This window comes from Andrographis paniculata, unplaced genomic scaffold (assembly GCF_009805555.1).
Source record: "Andrographis paniculata isolate CXL003 unplaced genomic scaffold, ASM980555v1 Contig86END, whole genome shotgun sequence".
NCBI classification, from domain to species: domain Eukaryota; kingdom Viridiplantae; phylum Streptophyta; class Magnoliopsida; order Lamiales; family Acanthaceae; genus Andrographis; species Andrographis paniculata.
Genome location: NW_026137624.1, coordinates 5245068 through 5267387, shown reverse-complemented (window position 1 = coordinate 5267387; position 22320 = coordinate 5245068). Strand labels below are relative to the sequence as shown.

The 22320-nt window shown below is 33.0% G+C and overlaps 4 protein-coding genes across 9 annotated transcripts; 3 read left to right on the top strand and 1 right to left on the bottom strand.

Annotated features, from left to right (window-relative positions):
• Window positions 1-2136: 2136 nt before the first annotated feature.
• LOC127241950 (truncated transcription factor CAULIFLOWER A-like) lies at window positions 2137-5675 on the top strand. Of its 4 annotated transcripts, none has more exons than XR_007836673.1 (9): window positions 2137-2559; window positions 3440-3518; window positions 4352-4416; window positions 4491-4590; window positions 4682-4723; window positions 4859-4900; window positions 4998-5137; window positions 5286-5381; window positions 5442-5675. XR_007836673.1 is itself a non-coding variant. In XM_051261248.1 (9 exons), the coding sequence occupies exons 1-8, from the start codon at window positions 2375-2377 to the stop codon at window positions 5308-5310; spliced, it is 678 nt and encodes a 225-aa protein (XP_051117205.1). In that variant the 5' UTR covers window positions 2137-2374; the 3' UTR covers window positions 5311-5355; window positions 5442-5675. The 4 variants fall into 4 exon arrangements, 3 of the variants coding, with proteins under 3 accessions (XP_051117205.1, XP_051117204.1, XP_051117203.1); XM_051261248.1 differs by having other exon boundaries at window positions 5286-5355; XM_051261247.1 differs by having other exon boundaries at window positions 5286-5675.
• A 3410-nt stretch (window positions 5676-9085) lies between these two features.
• Window positions 9086-12639, top strand: LOC127242144 (ras-related protein RABF1). Its single transcript, XM_051261549.1, has 8 exons — window positions 9086-9276; window positions 9532-9617; window positions 10403-10486; window positions 10575-10669; window positions 10825-10930; window positions 11114-11203; window positions 11287-11373; window positions 12398-12639. Exons 1-8 carry the CDS (start codon window positions 9252-9254, stop codon window positions 12446-12448), a joined length of 624 nt encoding a protein of 207 aa, XP_051117506.1. The 5' UTR covers window positions 9086-9251; the 3' UTR covers window positions 12449-12639.
• A 306-nt stretch (window positions 12640-12945) lies between these two features.
• LOC127242141 (pentatricopeptide repeat-containing protein At1g63330-like) lies at window positions 12946-17093 on the bottom strand. 2 transcript variants are annotated; one of them, XM_051261545.1, is made up of 4 exons: window positions 15068-17093; window positions 14421-14571; window positions 13483-13620; window positions 12946-13320 (listed from the first exon to the last, which is right to left on the bottom strand). In XM_051261545.1, the coding sequence occupies exon 1, from the start codon at window positions 16966-16968 to the stop codon at window positions 15076-15078; it is 1893 nt and encodes a 630-aa protein (XP_051117502.1). In that variant the 5' UTR covers window positions 16969-17093; the 3' UTR covers window positions 12946-13320; window positions 13483-13620; window positions 14421-14571; window positions 15068-15075. The 2 variants fall into 2 exon arrangements, with proteins under 2 accessions (XP_051117502.1, XP_051117501.1); XM_051261544.1 differs by having other exon boundaries at window positions 14421-14562.
• A 1356-nt stretch (window positions 17094-18449) lies between these two features.
• Window positions 18450-22320, top strand: LOC127242142 (uncharacterized). Of its 2 annotated transcripts, XM_051261547.1 has the most exons (6): window positions 18450-18593; window positions 18673-18974; window positions 20312-20348; window positions 20443-20679; window positions 20822-20869; window positions 21798-22320. In XM_051261547.1, exons 2-6 carry the CDS (start codon window positions 18673-18675, stop codon window positions 22017-22019), a joined length of 846 nt encoding a protein of 281 aa, XP_051117504.1. In that variant the 5' UTR covers window positions 18450-18593; the 3' UTR covers window positions 22020-22320. The 2 variants fall into 2 exon arrangements, with proteins under 2 accessions (XP_051117504.1, XP_051117503.1); XM_051261546.1 differs by having other exon boundaries at window positions 18486-18974.

The following is a 22320-nucleotide window of genomic DNA, read 5'->3' as shown; positions in this document are numbered from 1 at the left end:
CTAATTTAAAATTGCATAACTAAAATGTAAAATAATTATTTTATCAAATATAAATAAATATTTTATTTAGTATTAAAATTAATATAAAACTTTCAATTCTTAAGTACAAATAAATAAGAAGCGAATTTATGTATACATATATATCACTATTTTTCATATACCAATAACTCCTTTATAGTAAAAGATATTTTATTATTTTTATTATTATAAAAAATATTTTATTTGTTCCAACTCAATGTATATTTTATTATTTTTATATGTTTCACTCTCAAATGTATCTATTTTCTATATTAATAAATATAATTATAAATTGATATTAAAATACTCTTTAATTTTTAATTAAATTACAATATATCATTATAAAATCAAATGGATAAAAATATCAAAATCAATACTATTATTTCTATTTATTACAAAACACCAGAACCATACATTCCAATGAGACTAATAAAATAAAATATTTCTTCCGTCCACTTACAATGTTTACATATTTATATTTTCGGACCTCTAATTACAAAGTTAATATTTCATTAAATATCCTATTTTTTTCTAAGAATATCCTTACTTTACATCATATCATTACTTTTACACAAAAAAATAAGGGCAAAAATATCATTACACTACTTTTAACTATTTATTATAATTAAAATACTATTATTTCTTAAATACTGCGTCAAAAGTAAATGTAAATATTGTAAGTGGACGGAGGGAGTATAATTTTATATATATTGAAAATATTGTAAAAACATTTGGCTCTGTTTGGTTGGCTTTCCGGAGTCAGTTGCAACTATCCTTTCAATTTTTTTAAATAAATATTACTCCATCCGTCCCGTCCCATATACTATGAGTAGACATAAAGAATTTAAATAAAGTATAATTAATAAGTAATTAATAATCATATTAGTAAAGATAATTACTATATAGTAAAAATAATTATAAATTAAAATTAAGATAACAAAATAGTTTAATTAAGATTAAAAAAATTATAAAATTTAAAATTTAAAATATGATTAAAATATATAATTATATTTAAAAAATGACAAATTATGTGAGACGAATGAAAATAAAAAATATGAACAAATTATGTGAGACGGACGAAAATAGAAAATACGAACAAATTATGTGGGACGGGGAGTACATTATATGAGACCCACTCAAAATTCATTTTAATTTTTTAATCTTATAATATACTTTCTTCGTCCCTTAACAAATTGTCTATTTTATTATTTTGGTTTTATCAATTTCCTATGTAGTAAACTGTATTATCTACTTAACATTATAAATACTCTTACAACTAATTATTATATATTAGCAAATATCATTACTTTTATATCACACAATAACATATTATTTTAATTATTTTTATTTTATTTCTATTATATATTAATATAATATATATATGCAAAAAAAGCAGACGGATATATGCTTAAAATGTAAGAACTAAGAAATATATTATAAATCAAATATTAATTAAATAATTATTTTTAAATTAAGTTCTAACTCAATAATTCAACCTTTAACTAAACGCGGCTAATTAAGTGAACAAACCCAAAAGCACATAATAACTCAATAATTCAACCGATAACTAAACGCAGTTAATTAAGTGAACAAACCCAAAAGCACATATAAATCAATGGTTTCGTTACACACCTAAAAAATATCCATCATTTTTAAGTAAAACAAAATCAAAAATAAAAACCACGTCATCATTCATTGTTTGGTTTTTGGTCACCATTCATTGTTCATTCATGCGTATGCTGCAGCAATTTTTTTTTTATTTTAAAAAAGGGGACCCAAAATAATGAATAAAAACAGAAAGGGCCCCCTATCTCTCTACCTTAGTACGAATTCTCAACCTCTCATTGGTCTAACCCCGCACACTCCCGGGACCTCTATTCCAAACCCCATTCGCACCAATCCCTCAACCACACACATACCCAGGTTCTCAAATCCAGGACCTTCTTAACCACACTCACTTCAAACTCCTCCATTCAATACGCATTCGACAACGCATAACCCCACACACTCCCGGGACCTCTACTCCAAACCCCATTCACACCAATCCCTCAACCACACACATACCCAGGTTCTCAAATCCATGACCTTCTTAACCACACTCGCACTCACTACAAACTCCTCCATTCAATACGCATTCGACAACGCATTGCTCCGACCCCAAGATCCTCTGCTCTTTCCCACATGCAGCAGAAATTCAAAACCCCACACACGAACGACATCGGACATCCATTTTTGTTTTGTTGCTTTTTTGGCGTGCACCGGATTTTGGAGCAAGTAGTGAATAGCTCGTTGCCGGTGAGAAATTAGGGTTTTCAGAAATTGGGGGGAAAAGGAGAACGAGGTGCGATCGAGGACGATGAGGCAAGGGAAGGTTCAGCTGAAGAGAATCGAGAACAAAATAAGCAGACAGGTGACCTTCTCGAAAAGGAGGTCGGGGCTGCTGAAGAAGGCGCATGAGATCTCAGTCATGTGCGATGCTGAGGTCGGTTTGATTGTTTTCTCTACCAAGGGAAAGCTCTTTCACTACGCTACTGATTCCTGGTACGTACGGTTTTCAAAAATTAGGGTTTGTTAATTTGTGTTTTCAGCCTTTTTGGCTCTAGATTTTTGGGAATTGAGACGTATTAGTTCCTGGATCCTATGTTTTGTTTCAAATTTCTTAAAATGTGTAGTTAGTTTTTGGAGTGTTGGCTCTGATTTGGAACAGTTTTTTGCTCCATAAATGTTGGTAGAGATTCACGAATCTTCTACCGTTTTAGAGCTTTTTTGTTCTTTTCAGGAAATTGTATTGAAGGTGTTCATAGTTCTTGTAGAGGCTTTGATTTTCTCATGTATGATTCACTAATAGGTTTTCTTGATGATCTCATATGAAATTTTCATGGGATTATGATCATATATATATGCATTTCATGTTCTTTCTGCCAATTATCAACCCTCCTTAATGAAGAAATGATTTAATGTTTCATATAGATTTGGTGACATTTTGGGAAATGTTCATATTGCATACATTCTTCTAAGTTTTTTTTTTTGCCTGTTCAATAATATGAGTCTCATTCAACTCCAACATTCAGTACATATACTATTGCCCCACTATCAATGTTGTTAATTTGGATATTTCTGGTGCGTGTCAAAGTCTGGTTTGATCATTTTATATACACTAGCACAAGGAATCACCTACTTTTGTGTACCCTTTTTTCATGTTGTTATTGTGTGTTGTCATATTTGTCTCCATTTCTTTGGTTCAAGATATGTATGTCCCATTTTGTTGAATAGTGAATTCAGTAATGCTTATTAAATTAGCTCTGTAGAAGTGGGCCATTCCAGCTTCCAGACTCTTACACATTCCAACCATAGTTGGCTAATGTACTGCCGATTTTATTTTATTTTTTTTATATTGAATTTATTTTTTTTGTTGTTGTAGTATGGATGATATAATAGCAAAGTATGAGAGACACTGCTACGAGGAGAACAGGCTTAAAGTTGATTCTGAACCACCAAAGGTATTTTTAGATAACATTAGTCTTTGAGGTTGTTCTATGCAATGCAATGTCCATTTATTTTCTTTTATGTACATTACATACAACAATTAGGTACGATTCGGGTTTGTTCGCTTGCTAGTTGTGGAATATTATTCTTGTCGGACTTAAACCTAAGCTCAAATAAAATAGCAAGGCTTCTGAAATTTTTCATCTTTTCTCAAATTAACTTGAGGTTTTAGATAACAGGAGTCTTTGATGTTGTTCTATGTAATGTTCATTTATTTTCTTTTATGTACACACTACAATTACGTATGATTCGGGTTTGTTCACTTGCTACTTTTTAGAATATTATTCTCCTCATACTTAAACCTAAGCTCAAATATAATAGCAAGGCTTCTGGCAGCTTAAGGTTTTAGATAACAAAAGTCTTTGATGTCTATGTAATGTTCATTTATTTAATTTCTTGTGTAACATTACACACTATGATTCGGGTTTGTTCACTTGATAGTTTTAGAATATTATTCTCCTGGAACTAAACCTAAGCTCAATAAAATAGCAAGGCTTCGGGCAATTTTTACCTTTTCCAAATTAACTTAAGTAAAAGACTTAGTTTTTTTCCCTATTTTATTCCATTTATGTTTCATATGGAATAAGGGTCTTCATTACTATTTGATTCAGTGTGGTTAATAAGACGAGTCTATGAAGTGAAGGGACGAAAGACAGTTTTTTTTTTTTTTTGAAAAAACTATCTAATATCTCAAGTCCCTCTAAGAACATCACACCCTCCAACCTATTTTATTACAATGCAGCAACAAAATTCTATCTTGAGTGTTCTATTGTTTTGTTAAGTGTAGGAAAAGAAGCATGCCCAGCTTCCTAAGCTCGTGGCCCGAGTCGAATTATTGCAGAGAAACCTAAAGTAGGGGTTTGCTTACTTCAATTCAGACAATGAAGGTTAATGAATTTTGAGAATCAAACCCTGTGTAATTGTAGAAACTATGCTGGAGAAGATTTGGATCCTCTCAGCTTGAGGGAGCTCCAGAGTTTACAGCAACAACTGGATGCCGCTCTCAAGCGAATTCGTGTAAAGAAGGTAACTTGAATTTCTCTAGAACATGACATTAATGTCCTAATAATGTTCAGTTCTATGTTGCTATATATGATTTGATGTTGAATTATTGCAGAATCAAGTTATGCATGAGTCGATTTCTCAGCTTCAGAAAAAGGTGAAACTAACCAGTTATTTCTTATCAAGTGTATCCAATCAATGGTGGAGTTAAAAGTTCTTTAGATAACACATTGATAGCACTAGCAGATGAAAAATGTAAAGTTTTTATCTTATGAATTCTGGATTTTTACAGGAGAGATTGCTACAACAGAAGAACAACATCTTATCAGTGAAGGTGATGTTTTTTCACTTAAATTTCATGCTTTTTTTTCCTGCAATTGAATATATTATTGTTTAATTTGAATACGTGGATATAATCTTCCAATTAAAAGCTAAAAGAGAGGGAGAATGAAGAACACACAATGGAGGAAAATAGACGCGAAGATCCAGAGATTTTACCTCAAACTTCTGTTGCAATCGCTGCTCCACATCCTCCTCCAGAACTGTATTCATCTCCTTCATTCACTATCTGGTAATGTCTCCGCGCAATCTACATTTATTTTTATTTTTTGAATGAGTGCGAATTTGAAGAAATCAGCACATACGATCGAAACCGTGCGATACGAAAAATTGAAATAAATTAACGGTGCGGTGAATTTAACTCCATGATCGATTTGTAGGATTCGAGCTAGATTGCAATGCTAACTACCGTAATGGTGATTCGAACTTTATAGACTTGCGAGAAATTGGGTCCGCTGCTGCTTTCCTGCCGATTGGTATGTGTTTGTGTTTGCGATTGGCAGGAATAATACTGAATTGAGTTTGGACTTTTGTAGCGGAGGGAGCCAAACATCCGCCGACCAACAGAGCTCCGGTGTGGAATCCAACGCCGTCATTCCGCCGTGGCTGCTCGGCCACTTGCGGAATCCATAAGAGCGGCCGGACGTCTTCTCCGGCGACTTTGTTTAGACTTGCGCTGATGCAAACCGTTTCGGTTGGAGTCTTGCACTTTATTATGTACGTACTAACTTATCAGTATTTACCAATAAATAATTCTTCATCTATAATAACTACGGCCACACAGAAGTGTGGACACGAGTATTTGTAAATAGGCAGCTATTTGATAACCGATCTAACAAATACCTAAAATTGCGTATTTGAACAAAAAATTTTGATTAATCAAAAATATTTACAAATAATTGGAACCTAAATTAAAAAAATATATATTAAAAATAATTAAATTTCTAATTAAATAAAATTATTTATAAATATTTCAAATATTTGAATCGAAATCAAACGGAATATAATTATTAATATAAATTTTAAAAATAATAATATAAATATATAAATATATTTGGTTCAGTTAACTGAATCGAAAAAATATTAAAAATCAAAATCGAATCGAACAAATATCAAATATATAGTATTTGTATTCGAATCAAATTTGTTCGACTAATTGAAAATTTGATTTGATTTTGTTCTATTTTTTTGTCCACCCTTACCGCTAAGCAGCAACAACAACCACAGCAATAATAATAATAATAATAATAATAATAATAGTAATAATTTTGATCAAAAATATGTAAATAATAATAATATATCTAGTGTGACTTATTTTATTAGTCTGATATGCAGGGATTCACAAATCATTTAAAAATTGTATTGAGTAGTTGAGTTTATGTGATGGGCAAATTTATGACTAAAAATTGTGTAAAAACAAATAGAAAATTCTAATAGTATTCTTATTTACTATCACTATATTATTCATAATTGGATTGTTGTTTGTGGAATTAGGTTATATTATAAGAAGTATTATTTTATTTTATTTTATTTTATATATTAATTTTTTTAAAAAATTAAAATTTAATAAATAATATGTATAATTAATACTCCTTCCGGTCCGTCTATAGAGATCACATTTTTATTAGTATTGTAAAACACAATGAAGTATTTTTATAATTTTTTCTTAATTTGTACAATTTTTTAATATAATAATTAATATTTAAATATTAACACACAAAAACTAAATAAGATCTTAAAATGAGACGAAGATAATATCATTTATCACAAATGTATTTGTGTTAAAATTTATATAATCCTATGAAAAAATATAATTTCTAGTCCAATAGTAAACTCATAAGATCGGCTTTTATCCCATTATAAAATACTCACCACAATTGGTCATGCTAAAAATATATCTAATCAACTTTTGCCCATTTCTAACATTGAGAGAAAAGAAAGTATCGTGTCCGTTAAAAGGTCTACGTGACAAATTATTGGAATAAAATTGACACGGCCCGGCCGAGTATAATTATAACCAACATAATTTTTTTACCCACAAAGTCAATAGAACAAATGGATTAAGAATATGTATAAAAGAAAAGAAAAGGAAGAAAAAGATAGTGCAGAGAATGTGAATTAGTATGGATGATAACCAACCACGAGAATAAGTCTCGGACCTGAAATCAATCCACGGGTAAAACACAAACAATAGGCTAAATTTCACTGAAAATAATTGGAAGCCACGAACCGATGGAATCACTCCAAAGACCCGATTTGAGATTCTAAATGCGAGGAAATCACTCCCTAACACTAGAAAATATAAATGTGAAATTCAATTCAAGATGTAAAAAATGGTCCTCTTTACAATGATAGGCAAGGACCTTATATAGAGGTCTTTGAGGAAAATAAAATACAACAAATAATAAAGGAAACAAATCAAAAGATAAATCTAACTACAAGGAAATAAATAACTAGGGAAATTCTAAATATGGAATTATATTATATGGAAATTTATAATAAAAAGAAATATATATTAAGGTACTTCTAGAAGTCTCATAATAAGTGATGATTCCCTTGATAATCTTCCATGATTAGTGATTCTCTCTGTAAGTGATGATTCCTTTTATATACTTCCATGATTAGTGATTCTCTCCATAAGTGATGATTCCCTTGATAATTTTCCATGATTAGCGATTCTCTTGATCTTTCAATTGGGATTCTTGCGGATCCCATTGAAAGCGCGTCAGGTGAGGGCTAAGTGGTTTCCAAGCATCATCCTTAAATTGATTCTCCATGAAAAATCGTCTAATCAATGTAGTGACGAAATTTTGAAACTAACGAGCTCAACTTCGAGTGATGAGTCCCACGGACATTTGAATGCTTAAAGATTTGACGTCCTCCTCAAAAATACATCTGGTATTACCAATAACCACAGTCGTGTTAAACAAATTATAAACCGATGATGTCTGTAAAGAATGGCCCGAATATGTGGGGATATATTCGGAGGTCGTATGTGTCACACATTTGTCTTTTTCTATTTTTATTTTTTTTAATTTTCTAGTATACATCAATATAATAAGAGCATCTACAGTGACATTTAGTAAAATATGTCTCCATCGGCTGAGTTAACACTGATGTTTCTTCTCTATTTTTCTAACACAAATCATTTCAAAAAATAGTTTATGAAAAATAAACGAGATCTCACAGGCTTGGGCTTGGGCTTGGCCTCATATGCACCAGCCTGCTCCCACGTTGTTACAATATTTCATCCACAAAAATAAAACTATTATGTAATTTTTCTTTTATCAAAAAAGTGAAAAAAGTGATGTGAGAAGGAAAACCCTCTACTAAGAGGCCATTGTTGTTGCTCTAAATATACGAGGTGAATATATTAAAAAATTTACGTGAAAAAAAACACATTACTGAGGAATATATTTTTATTAAAAATTATAAGGTGAACATTGTTGATTTGAATTTGAAATTGTAAAAAAACAAACCTCCTATTAGGTTTATTTGATTGTAATTTGAAATAGAATTTTGATTTGAATTTTTGTTTAAATAATATTTTGGTGTGATATTTTATGAAAAAAAAAATTAATATTACCTCAGTCAGGGTTTAAGAATCTCATTTAGTGTTGATTTTGAATATTAATTATTATATGAAAACATAGTACAAATTAAGAAAAAAAAAAAGACAAGAATATTTTTACAAAAAATTATATTATTTTTAATATTAAGTACAATGACAAAAAGTAGATAAGACCCATAAAATCGGATGAAAATATATATTTTTATTAAAAACTTCAGGAAGTTTGGTTTGAAGACTTAAAAAAACAAGCCATTTGAAATTAATTTTTAGTTTAATATACAAAATAAAAATAATGTTTGATTCGATAAATTTAAGAGAAAAATTGGATGAATAATATAAATTTTTAGAAAAAATTTCAACTAAAATAATTACACTCAGTATTAATAAATTTAATTTATATTTATATTGTTAAATTTCAGTATTAAAAATAATTATACTAATAATTTGTTCAAATACAAATTTATTTGCATAAAAAATACTAATTAATATATATTTTATTAATACACACTGTTTTAATAATTGTGTAAAAAAAAATAGCTTTATTAGTATTAATTAATTAATTATATTTACTGATATATAAAATCTGTACACGTACACGTATACGTCTTCGTGTGTTTCACCGCACGAGGGCGAGCACTCCCTTTTTTGGCTTCATCGGCTGTATTCCATTTTATCTCCTATGCGCTATAAACCCTAGAGCTAAGCAATAAATTGCGATCGAATCCGGCGATATACGCATAAATTTCGTATATATACGCGGATTTCTCGCTATTTCATGGGTTGTTCCTCGTCAGTTCCAGGTGAATTTCGACGTTCGTTGTTTTCAGTTGTGATTTTCTTCATCGCGATATTTGGATAATCGATATGCAATGAAAATTATGCTCGGTGTCTGTTTTACGATTTTGGTGGTTGTTGTCTTTTATTATTTGGGGTTTTTTGGTGCCCCTATGATCTGGGGATTGTTGGGAACTTTAAACTGGCTTTTCGAATTGGATTCACTGGTGTATGCTTTATCTGATGTTTACTTAGCATTTTTCTCCTCTTCTGTTTTCCAGATAGAAATGTTGGGCGTGTAGGTGGAGTTAACACCGATAATGGGGAAAATGGGTGCGTGAATGATGCTAAAAACCTTCGTGTTAAGGTGAGTTTTGTCCCTGAATATAATGAATTCTTTATCAGTAGAACATAGGATTTTAATTATATTAGATACGGGACTGAGATTTTGAGTTTAGATGTTTTCTACTTTCTCTTCAAAGAAATTCATGGATTCGTTATGTCAAACAATAGAATTAGTTGGGAAAGTAGCTTTACTGGTTGAAATATTCAGATTCATGAAGGTTCGATGAATACTAAGTCCTCAACTATTACTTTATTACTGTATTTTCATGACTCTGTTTGATATTTTGAATTTATATGATCATTATGTTATATTTTTGACATTGAAAAGCAATTGCTTTTAGTTCTGTTCGATACATTAGGAAGAATGGAACGGACGAATTTTTTATTTCCTTGAAGTGTTGACATTTGAATCTCAAGGGATTTTTTCTTATTTTCATTTTTATGTGCTTGTAAAGTGATTGTAGCCAAGGGCACGACACAAGTGTGATCTTCAATTTGTTAAGGAATTTGAGTTTGGGAATTCAGTCAATATGATCTTGTGAAGCTGCGTATAATAGTTAAGCAGATTAGAATTATGCTGGTATGGTGAGGCTCATAAGATGATGATTAAGCTCTTTTTACATCTTTCTTAAATTGCGATTTATCTGCTATTTTGTGATTCTTGTTCCCTTTTTGGGATGGTGAGGTACTATTAATCTATTGTCTATGCTTTTCAGCCACACTGAGTTTTCTCGTTTCTTTCAAGCTATAAAATATGTGATCTTAGGCACTCATTTGTTCCAATCATATATATATATATATATTCAGTTGGTGCTGTTAGGAGATTCTGGTGTTGGAAAAAGCTGTATTGTTCTTCGATTTGTTCGGGGTCAGTTTGATCCTACATCTAAGGTAATAATATATAACCTGTGGCAACTGGAGGCAGATTGATTGAAGTTCAATTGATAGTTAAAACTCACAATATCTTGAATGATTTCAGGTCACAGTTGGAGCGTCTTTCTTGTCTCAGACAGTAGCTTTACAGGATTCGACTACTGTGAAGTTTGAAATATGGGACACAGCTGGACAAGAAAGGCAAACCCTTATCAATTCTTATTTTCTTACTTTTTTTTCATTATTACTAGATAAATAGTTTATTTTCCTTTCCATTCCCTTTTGATTCTCCTGTATTTGATTTCTGGATTTATGAAAGCCATTTTAAAGTTTCCCATCCTGTTGTCTTTAATTAGGTATGCAGCTTTGGCACCGTTGTATTATCGAGGCGCTGCAGTCGCAGTTGTTGTGTATGATATAACTAGCCCCGAATCATTCACTAAGGCACAATATTGGGTCAAGGTATATTCAAGATTGATGCGTTTTGCTTTTGTTTTGGATACTGATTAACAGAATGAAGTAAAAGGAAAACTATTTGCGTGCTCGCGGAAATATGAGAGAAATATTTCTTGACATTTTCACTTTGCTTCATGATTTGTGAATGGTATTCTTCTGATTCCAAGTTGGTTCTTTGGATGTTGGTAGGAATTACAAAAGCATGGTAGTCCCGATATAGTGATGGCTTTGGTTGGGAACAAAGCCGATCTCCATGAAAGACGAGAAGTGCCAGTTCAAGTGAGCCAATACATTCTGGATTATTTTCCCTCGTAAGATCACAGTATTTGTGTTATATCTCACTTCATTTCTCTTCTATGAAGGATGGAACTGAATATGCTGAAAAGAATGGAATGTTCTTCATTGAGACTTCCGCAAAGACAGCTGACAACATAAACCAGCTTTTTGAGGTGCCCTGCTCTTATTTATTTATTTATCAGCATTCCTAGGAATCTGTTTCTTACTGTACCAGTTTATAACTAGTAATGTGTGTGTGTGTTAGTGAGTAATTTGTAGGATCAGACAACTATCCCTAAGACCTGTGGAGTAATTGTTATCTGGAAAAGTTCACTTAGAAATTACGGAATGCATTTCTTGTCCGTGCAATTGATACGTAATTTACTTGAGCATTTTTCGGAGTGTCGGGGTGGATGTATTATTCTATGCAATAAGCAATCAAGGGCATGTTTACTATAAAAAATAATTTTAGGTTGTAATTATTTAATCTCCTGTATTAAACATACCTTAAGACTATATTACTTTCAGGGTGATGTAATCTTTATGTATACGAGAATCTTACCAGTAAACCTTATTTAGGGCTATGTATATCCATTTTGGGCTATTTTAGAGTGTGTTTGTTTGGAGGTTTGCATTTTTAGTTGGATCTTAATAGTAAAAATTTTGAATTGTAATAGTGGTATGATGTGATATAAATAGGTGTTGATGTAATGCTTTAAATGTAAAATTAATTTTTAGTATAATATAAAAAATAAAAAATAGGTGTTTGATTTGATATTTTTGGGGAAAATAAATTTGATGAATATTAGAATTTTTAAACAAACACACCCTTAACAGTGCATTTGTTAATGTTTATCAAAACAACGAATCAGGGTGCTCGTGCAGGTATGCTGAGGTATTGTTTCATCACTTATTTCTCGACAACTATTGATATGGCTTGAATGTTTTTGATTTATTGGATGGTCATATCGATCATAAAATGAGCAATGAAAAACCGCAACCATATTTGCATGATTCATAATGTTGTGCGCATTGCCGCTTGACTTGTCGTCTTAAACTAATTTGTTATGTATGTGTGAAGTCTATCTGAGATCAAGTCCCTGAGTTATTCATCTCATCTGCATAAAAGTTTTAGTATGGTATATGGGCCTCTGATTTCGAATGAATGACTTGAGTTTTTGTTTCTATTGGGGGCAGGAAATCGCCAAGAGACTACCACGGCCGCCCTCGACTCCTTCCTCGACCTGAACTGAAACTTGGATTTGAATGTATATGTATACATAGTAATTTTGTTATGAATGAAATTGCAAATGGTTGTAAGCATGGAATGGAAGTGGCTTACCCTAAATTCTCGAGCATTAGCATTATATGTATGGTGGTTTGTGCTTTGGTATTGGTATATGTGTATATATATATATGTGTGTGTGTGTTCTCAAATATATGGACTCCTCTTTGCCTTACAAACAAACATCGAACAGTAGAGTACCATAAGGAATGGTCTGATGATGTGAGGAGTGAATTTGTAACTGTGAAGTATTGGTTTTAAACCTTTTGTCACTTATGATTCGTCTAGTATAACTTATTTTGTCGGGCTTAGATTCGTTCAGGGTTTACCCAGAGTGAAAAAAAATAAAGAAAAAAAAGTTCAAATCGAACCTGAACATTTTCATAATCCATGATAAGGTAGGTAGACTATCCAATCTGGCTTTCGGTAATGTGAGAGTGAATTGTGAAATTTGTCTTTTTAAATCTATTTTGTAGAGTATTAGATTCAATAATAGTTGTGTGGGAACAAGTTTTAACTGCAATTTCAACATTTCATCCAAAAAAAAAAAGAAATTAGATATCACCTCTAAACCAAAACCCTCCCCTTCCTAAATCAATCAATAACTCACAAGCCTAAGTAAAAAACAAATCCATCCAATCCAATCTAACCACCTCCGAATAATAATTAATAATACTCATACGTAGATCAAAAGGCAAAAGGCAAGGAAGGCATCTCATCTCATCGTCTTCGGCGCAATATAAAGTTGACAAGATGTGGATGCTCAAGCTCAACAATGATAGCCAACCACATTCACCCATTCCATTCTTCCTTCGTGTCCCTATCCTATCCTATCCTATGCAAAATATATCAATCAATGCAAACAAACAAATTCTAGTCAGTCAGGAATATATATATATATATACACACACATATATAACCAAAAGCCTCCTATAAATAATTTTTTAGGCTCACAATGTTCTGAGAATTGGCATTGGAATTGGAACTGCTCCCTTACCTGATTCCTGCCACATCTTATCTTGCTCACTCAACTCGACATCAAGTTGGATAGGCATGTGGTCTTTCCCTCATCGGTTCGGTTCAGCGCCTCTTTGAGAACAGAAAGCACCCCACAAGAGTATGTTTACCCTTTAGCCTGAGACAAGAAACAACATATAATAAAGCACAATGCTTCAACAAATAATAATCTACAACTAATTAAAATTCGACACTAAAACAACACCAACAGGCACAGCTCCACAATTAAACATGCTCGCCGCGTCTTTAACCTCCAATTTACATGTGTGTGTGTGTGAATTGCAAGAAAACAATTAGCTAATCATAAGAAGTCTTTTCCCGTAAAGTATATACATACATATTTTTCATCCAAAACATCACATACATAACTTATTTATGAATCCAACATTCAAAATGCTGTTTACAAAACCTATTTTCTATACAAAGTATTCATTCAAATACCTATTTACTATTCAATCATCCCAATCATAACCTATTTTACATTCGATTTTCTCCAAATTCAATACATTTCAAGATTAAAAAAAACCAGTCCATCAAACTTATTTTCTATACAAAGTATTCATTCAAATATCTATTTACTATTCAATCATTGCAATCATTACCTATGTTACATTCAGTTTTTCCAAATTCAAAACATTCCAAGATCAAAACAACCAATCTATCATTCCTATTTTCCACACAAAGTATATGTTCAAACATCTATTTACTATTCATTCATCGCAGTCATAACCTATGTTACATTTGATTTTTTCCAAATTCAAAAGATTCCAAAATCAAAACAACCAGCTCATCAAACGTCAGCTTTAATACCAAAGTAGCTAATCATGTGTCCGAAATACCTCAAAGCAATGCATCAACACAACAGAGACATTTCAATGAACAAAATGTGCGCATAAAAAAACAGAAAACAAATAATACATAATGCCGATGCTGGCATGACATTGGTGAATGATCCGCATCAATTCCAGTCCACCCTTACGAGAGGATATATAATTGCTTGAGATGATGAACATCCTCTGGATCGAGCTGAGCTCAGAAAGAACCCTAGTAACTTTCACTCCTGCACATTCTTAGTGTAAACACGTTAAATTGTTAGGAAAAAACTGCCAAACCTCTTCGAGCTGAAAGGTGGGAGCAAACAAGCTGCTTGCGGATAAACCGCAGGATGATGGCATGGATTATTTCTGTAATTTATACTTTTGGTTCGATTTTATTTAGAAAATCCATTTATGTTTGAGATTTTCTCATTAGAAATTGTTCACATAATTAAGCTGGTTAGCATTTTGAAAGGCTTTGATACTAAGTATATGATGATTTTCATACATGATTCGAGCATCAGAAATTTATTCAAATGTGAAAAGCCATAAATGAATTTACACTCTGCAAAGAATGGATAAAAATAAATTTACATTGCCCAAAAAATAGAACTATACACACCTATAAATGATGAACTAACTGCACTCTAACAAGTAACAATACCATATGCACTGATAAATTTATAGGGCAACAAGAAAACAGTTGCAAATAATCACTACTTTCTCATCAAGGGTGCACCGGAAACATACCTTTCTTTTCATCCTCCTAAATTCTGTTGAAGAGTAATCCGACGAAACCTACGAACTATTTTAAGAAGAACGGAATGGAACTTTGGAGAACTGAGCAGAAAGGAAACCGTATACGAATCGATGGCGAATCCTTTTGCATACATTTCTTCACAAGTAACTACCGCATCATTGAGTTCACCATGTAATATAATTCCTCGAATGATGGTATTATAGGTTTTGTGATTCGGCACCAATTTTCCTCGCTTCATAGTTGAAAGAAGATCTTGAGCATCTTTGAGTAGTCCGTGTTGGCAACATCCTAACATCAAGATATTATAAGTCACAACATTCGGCTCCACACCTCTACAATGGAGATTGTGAAAAATATTAAGAGCAATGTCGAGTTTTTTCCCTTTGCACAATCCATGCATCACAATATTGTAGTAACTAATATGAAGAGATCCGCCATTTTTTTCCAATGCATGTAAAACCTCTAATGCTTGTTCGGCATCCCAAAACCGACATAAGCCATCCAACGTGTTGCAATAAGTATAAAAGTCAGGTTTCACACCAATAACCTTCAAATCATCAAAAAGTCGCAGCGCGGCCGAATGTCCATGTGTATGAAACAATCCCTTCAACAAAACATTATATGTATCAATATTCGGCTTCAAATTATTACGCGACATTTCATTGAACACACGCAAAGCTTCATCTATGTTCTTCGCTATGCAATACCCATGAATTAGAATATTGTAGGTGTAAACATCGGGAAATGTATTCCTCTTAACCATTGAATCAAATACTTCTTTAGCGTCATCCATTCGCCCTTGCAAACAATACCCATGAATTAGAATATTGTTGCTGTAAACATCGGGAAAAATATTCCTACAAACCATTGAATCAAATACTTTTTTAGCGTCATCCATTCGCCCTCGCAAGCAATATCCTCCCGTCAATGCGTTATACGACACAACATCAGGATCCACACCTTTCCCCCTCATTACATTATTAATCACATCCTCCGCTGGATCCATCAAACCTTTCTTGCATAACACATCAATCAAAGTATTAAATGTGACAACATTTGGATAAATTTTGCGACCTATCATCTCCTTGAGCAAAATTTTCACTTCGCCCCATCGATTCCAATTACATAATCCAAAAACCAAAGAATTGTAGGTTACAACATCAGGAAAGACACCTTTCCTAGGCATTTCGTCGAATATCTTCAAAGCAACGTCTATAGCTCCGTCACTGCACAAACTGTGAATCACAGTGCTTAGGACATGCTTGTCGGCTCGAAAACCACTTTTCTCCATCGAATCGATCAATTCGAGAGCTTCCGCAGTGTTTCCTGTCTTGCAAAGTCCATCTACTATGCACCTATATAAAACCACGTTCATCTCACTCTCTCTCACTATTCTTTTAATCAAAATTCGTGCCTCACTGATCCTGTCTTCTCTAAACAAACCCTTCACTAATGGGTTGAAGGTATGCTCTGTGGGAACATGTCCTAGCTTAAAGAACCAACCCAGAACCGAAAATCCACAGTCAGTCCGCCCAGATAAGCAATAACTATTGATGGAAACATTCAATGTATAGTCATCGATTGGAATCCTCAAACAGAGCATATCCTTGAAAAGTGAAATGGCAACGGAAAACTCTTTCGACTTCACTAACGAGGACAGCAATTTGTTGAACTCTTTGACGCTAGGTAAAGGCTTTGCTCGGGACAGTTGATCGAACATATGCAGAGCATTGTTTAACCCACTTATGGTCTCGCAATTGCTCACAGCGTGTGTTCCAAAATTACGACAGGGAGAAAGAAGAAGCAGCGTGAATCCGATACGAGAGGAGAAAGTACCTGAAGCGAAACCGCGAATGGGCAGTTTGGCCAGATTGAAGCTCTCGTTCTTCATTTCGGAGATCAAAGCGAAACCGCGAATGGGCAATTTTGGCCAGATTGAAGCTCTCGTTCTTCGCAGCTGTGGAGGTTAGGGTTGACGCAGAATTTGGGATTCGAAGTGAAAGTGAAGACTGTGAAGTGCTGGATCGCAATCGACTTGCCCAACCGGTTCTCCGGTTTAAAACCGGCGCTTCGGGTTTGAACCGAAACCGCCGTAGACCAAAACCGATATCGGTTCTCATGGTTCGGTGCGGTTCGGTTCTTTTGCTTCGAACCGTAAACCGGCGATTCGGCTTTTTCATGCATTAACCTCAAGGTCGGACCCTAAAGAAAAAGAGAAAAAAAAATAGGGGTGACGACTCGGGCAGAGCCGATTATTTTTTGTATTGTGCCGTACTGACCCGATTTCTTTTTATTTAAACCGGGTGCTCGGGCCAGCCCGTTTTCTTTTATTTTATTTTTAATTTTTAAATTATTGGAATTGAATCAACGAGGAAACATATACAAGCTCTACTACGAGCTTTACCAGTTTTTATTTTTATTTTAAATATTAATTTATATATAATTTATTCAAATTTAAATACTTCCCTCTCTTTTCAAAACCTATTTTGGTTTAGAGTAGATTAAAAAATAATAGTATTTTATTAGTTAATTAAAATGTATAAGATATTTTAATATTTTTTTCTTTGAGTTTATGTAAAAAGTAAGTTGATATATTTATAATTTAAATACTCCACAATCTATTAAAATTGACCCATTTGGGTCTGACACTAAAATTAAGAAATGAATATTTTATTAAAAATGTATTTATTGTAAATAAGTGTTGAATAGAGAGTAATAATTAAATTTTGATTTGTTGACTTTGCCAAAATTAGTAATGTGATAAATTTAGTGGACAGACTAAAATAAAAGTAGAAATAAATTTGACTGACAGAGAGAGTAAAAGTTAAAATATTTTGGTATTTTGACCCGATTACTTTGGAATGAAAAACAAACGAAAATAGTAAAATTGTACTTTGATTTGGGACGGAACAAATGTTAATTTTAAAAATCGGGTCAGGTCAGACACGACTTGACTTTCATGAACTTAGTGACGACCCCGATTCTTTAGCGTTCTAGGCCAAATACGACCCTAAAATTTCTGACCTATTTTTAAAAGTACAAACAACGAATTTTTTGGTGTTTTGTTCGTCGGATTTATTTTTTGCTCCACTAAAAAAAGAAGAAGAAGGAAGCGTGAATCGTTTGCAGGGTATTAGATTCGGTCGAATTTACCCAATACGTACTTTCGGATAGCAGCCGCGAATTCTCATACCATAAAAAAAATTTTAATTTTTTTTTTTTTTTTTTGTTACAATGCGAGATGAATCGATTTATTATTTTTGATAAATCGAAATAGACCATTTCAAACCGCAACCTGGCGGTGTAAACCGTTGGACAAGTCTAAATCCATAAATGCGATTTTGCCGCACGTGCGAGCCCCGTGAGCGCGCACAGGTCCAGGAGCTCTGTTATTTGACCAAAAGCCTGGTAGATATGCGTTCGGTGACGAAGTTAATCCATTCGTGGCCGAGAAAATCGCCATAGGGAGAATTTCTGCCCTCGCGCGCTCGCAGAAATTCCTTTCGCCATAATTGGGTACGCTTACACCGTGGAGGGTGACGATTTTGATGTCATGTGTTCGATCTGGTGATATTAATTTGCTATTGGAATATAGATGGGTGTGGTGACGTCGTCGGTGGCGGCGAAGTTTGCGTTCTTTCCTCCGGATCCGCCGTCGTACGGAGTAAAGGTTGATGAGAAGACGGGGAATTTGCGGATGACAGGGGTGGAGGAGAAGGAAAACGTCGACGTTGTCAGGTTGAAGACGAAGAGAGAGACGGAAATCGTGGCGTTGTACGTGAAGAATCCATCGGCGAAGATGACAATGTTGTATTCTCACGGAAACGCAGCTGACATAGGGCAGATGCTCGACCTCTTCAGTGAGCTCAGTATCCATCTTCGACTCAATTTAATGGGGTAATTTTCGGAATTATCTACGAAATTTCAGCTATGCGTTCCCCTTTCAAACATGGTGGTAGGTTTAGGTTTATGTTGAATTGAGATTCTATCATTACGAATTTGTGTGCGTTTTTCCATACAAATGAGCAGAAGTATTAATTCTAGGTTATGATCATCATCAAGCACATGTACAACTCTAACAGAACTGATTAATGTTAGAAGTTTTTACAGTGTTGCAGATTTTCAGAGAACACTACTGATCTTGATTTTCAAACATGGTGATAGGTTTAGGTTGAAGTGAGACTCTATCTTTTATGAATTTGTGTGCGTCTTTCCATAACTTGCAAATGAGCGAAATGATTAAATCTAAGTTATGATCATCCAACACATATGTAGTTCTAACAGAATCCTCGAGTTAACAAGAACAAGCTATAGTGGTGCAGGCTTTCATAGAACAGTATTGGTCTTGATCATCTAGACAATGAATTGATTTTGGAAAGGCAATGCAAGGGAAGATTGGTTTTGGTATTAATCTTGGTTATGATCAGCAAAAAACTCATTGAAGGTTGCCAGAAGACATTATAGTGGGCAGATTCTCAAAGTAGTATTCGGGTGCTTTGGTTAAAGAGAATAGAATTATGAAGAATTAAATTGCGAGGAAAATTAATAGAGACTGAGAATTTATTCTTGAAAAGAGAATTATGCTGCGAAATGTAATGTAAAAATTGACAATATGGATGATTTGATCTAGCGGAGATGATTCATTGTGTTCTATTGAAGTGAAAAAAAAGGATGAATTGAACATGACGAAGAGATGGTACATGTAAAAGGGGGTTTTAGAGGAGTGGAAATCCGCAGAAAAATATGGCCAGTTTAGTTGGTAATTCTTTATTTTGATTTTAGTTTTTTATTTGAATAATAATTTGGATATGATGTTTTATAACATAAAATAATATCATATTTTTATAGAGAAGTGTGAAAGTTGAATAGGGAAAAAAATTACCTTTTTGTTTCTCTCTATTTCTCGCAGTATTAAGAGAAATGAAATTCATTTCTTAATTTTAATTTTATCTGACCCAAACAAACAAGAAAAATGGAGATGTTTACATTATACACCCTTAATTTATCGTCTAAAGAACAAATTGATTTCAGAAACACGATGCGAAGAAGCTTGGTTTCAATATTAATCTAAGTTATGATCATTGATCAAGCTCATGTGTAACTCTAATCTATCTCATTGAAGCTTAGAAAAATATATTATAGCAGTGCAGATTTTAATTATATAAAACCATTGGGTTGAATTTAATTATACAAAAATTTAGTGAATTATGAATTTCACCATCTTATTTTGGCAGGTATGATTATTCGGGGTATGGGCAGTCGACGGGCAAGGTATGGAAGTGAGGCGGGCTCATTAACCTTTGTGGAATTATAAAATGTTGAATTGCAGATTTTCTTACTCACGATTGTAATTTTCTTCTCAAAGCCAACGGAGCAAAACACGTATGCTGATATAGAAGCTGCATATGAATGTCTTAAAAAGACTTATGGGATAAAAGAAGAAGATATAATACTATACGGACAGTCTGTCGGGAGTGGGCCTACGTTGGATTTGGCATCTCGTTTGCCCCGATTAAGGGCTGTTGTTCTTCACAGTCCGATTCTATCCGGGCTCAGAGTTATGTATCCTGTTAAACGAACATATTGGTTTGACATTTACAAGGTATAAATTGCCTGCCCTATCGTTCTTTCAAGGTTTTTTTTTTTTTGTAACGGGATAACCCGCAATCGTTTTTTCAATTTTGATTGTGTACTATGTGGATGAATCTTTGTTTTTAGACTTAACTCTTTTTTTTTTTATGCAGAATATTGACAAAATCCCGTTGGTACAATGTCCAGTCTTGGTTATTCATGTAAGTTTGTTTGCATAATTTTTCATTACGGTTTCATTTCATGAATTGTGTCTATAATTCTAAGTAAGTGCGGGTTTGTTCCTTTTGTGTTTGGTTTTAAATTTTATTTTTGATTTTCTATTTAAATAGTGGATAGATGTGATGGAAAACGATAAGGAAGAGAGAGCTAAGTGAGAAAAATAAATAAATTACGATACATGCATGTACATTGTTTAGATATAACACCCTGTTTTAGTAAAAATGCATAGAACACCTTATGTTTATTTATTGCTTGAAATTCCTTTGTGTTATTAAAGTTTGCACAAATTACCATTTTCGTCCAAAGCTAATAAAATAAATAAATAATTGATCAATCTTTTATTTTTATAATTTTGAAAAAAATCAAGTAACAATTTGTTTCTAAAAAGATTATAAAATAAATAATTAATCAATTATTTATTTATTTATTTATTATATTAAAAAAGAACTATTTAACAAATTTACCTCTTCTATTTGTATAAAATTTGCATAATTAAGTTCGTATTTATAAACAAACATTAGCTTTGGATGAAAATAGTATTTTGTGTAAACTTTACATTTAACACAAGGAGGATTCACGCAATAAATAAAAATTTTGTACATTTTTACTAAAACACAATGAGGTATTATATAATTTACTCTATTGCTTATTGCTGATTTCTTTTGATAAAAAAAAAAGAAACCCGAATGCATAGCTTGCTTGAGGAATTTGTAAGCCATGTTGTTTGAATGCGCTTTTTTATAAACAATATTTATAATCGATACGGTAGCATACCTTGAAATTACCTGTTGTGCTATGTAGCTTAAAAAAGCCAATATTTTTACACAGATTTTGCACTCTCCCATTTGACACGCCCGTAGAAAGTCTAACTATCATTCCTCAGGCTCATTTTTTTTATGGGTTTGACAGGGCACCGACGACGATGTTGTAGATTGTTCCCACGGTAAGCAGCTCTGGGAGCTGAGTAAAGAGAAATACGATCCTCTGTGGGTGAAAGGCGGAAACCATTGCGATTTAGAGTTCTACCCGGAATACATTAAACATTTGAAGAAGTTCGTATCATCTGTTGGAAAATCGGGACACCTTAGGAATGGCGATCAGACAGGAAGCACTTCGAACAGCAGCGATTGAGGACAGGACAGGACAGGACAAATGGTGATCAGTGTAAGATGTCGAATTCGAGCAAAGATTGTGTACAGAATCCTACGCCGGAGAGGCGAGTTTGGCCGGAAATAATTGTAATCGATCCGCCGGAGCACGAGGATCGGCTTGGGTTCATTCCATCATTAACTGTGAGATATGTTTTTTTTTTTTTTTTTTTTTGGGTTATAGGTAAATTATTTGAAGTGTATATTATGGTTGTTGTATGTATGTATGTATTTAGTTATCAAAGATGTGTATTTATAATGATCGAATACGTGTGAAAAAGAAA